A 745-nucleotide genomic window follows, 5' to 3' on the forward strand; every position below is an offset into this window, starting at 1 on the left:
ATACTAAAGATGCTTGTTACTTTGAATTTGATATTTGGAAAATATTTTATACTAAATTGCAAAATATATTTTTTCGTTCATTCAGTACACGATCCTGATTATGCTCTCGTTGAGCTTTGTACCTCCTATTCGTGTACTAGTTATTCCCTTGTTTTCATTCTTTTTGTGAATATTTTTGATTGCTAGGCCGTTTTCACCAGCGAAGAGGCTGCGGCAATCAGAGGTGTGTCACTCTCAAGCGGCGCCAAAGCCTTGATTTGTTCATGCAAAGCCAAGAAGAACGATCCGGAAGAATTCATCATGTTCGTCGTTCCGGCAGACAGAAAGTGAGTAAAACCTATAGAAAAGGTTGCAAGTATTTGACATCAAATGACATCTGTATATACTTGAGGTCGGGGTTTTTTATTTGCACATGTTGCGATGAACATAGATGTGATATTCCCCGTGACCGTTGGATGTATATATATGTATATATATATATTGATTGTAAATGATATATTTATATATAAATCACACACCGATTTTGGGTTTTTAGGGTTTTAGGGTTTAGGTGTATGTATATATGAATATGTATATATTTTATATATATATATGTAGATATAAATATATATATATATATATATATATATATGTATAAATATTATATATAAAGTATACACACTGTTTAGTTACTACTTTTTGTTATTCGAAACTAGAGTTATATATATATATATATATATTATATATATATATGTGTGTGTGTGTG

At 30.3% G+C, this 745-nt stretch overlaps 1 protein-coding gene across 1 annotated transcript; it reads left to right on the forward strand.

Annotated features, from left to right (window-relative positions):
- Window positions 1-186: 186 nt before the first annotated feature.
- On the forward strand, window positions 187-330 carry SARC_17835 (hypothetical protein; the record flags this gene model as incomplete). Its single annotated transcript, XM_014288076.1, has 1 exon — window positions 187-330. A coding segment is annotated over one exon (144 nt), but the record flags the coding sequence as incomplete, so codon positions are not given.
- Between the last annotated feature and the right edge of the window lie 415 nt (window positions 331-745).

This window comes from Sphaeroforma arctica (genome assembly GCF_001186125.1).
Source record: "Sphaeroforma arctica JP610 unplaced genomic scaffold supercont1.12316, whole genome shotgun sequence".
NCBI classification, from domain to species: Eukaryota; class Ichthyosporea; order Ichthyophonida; genus Sphaeroforma; species Sphaeroforma arctica.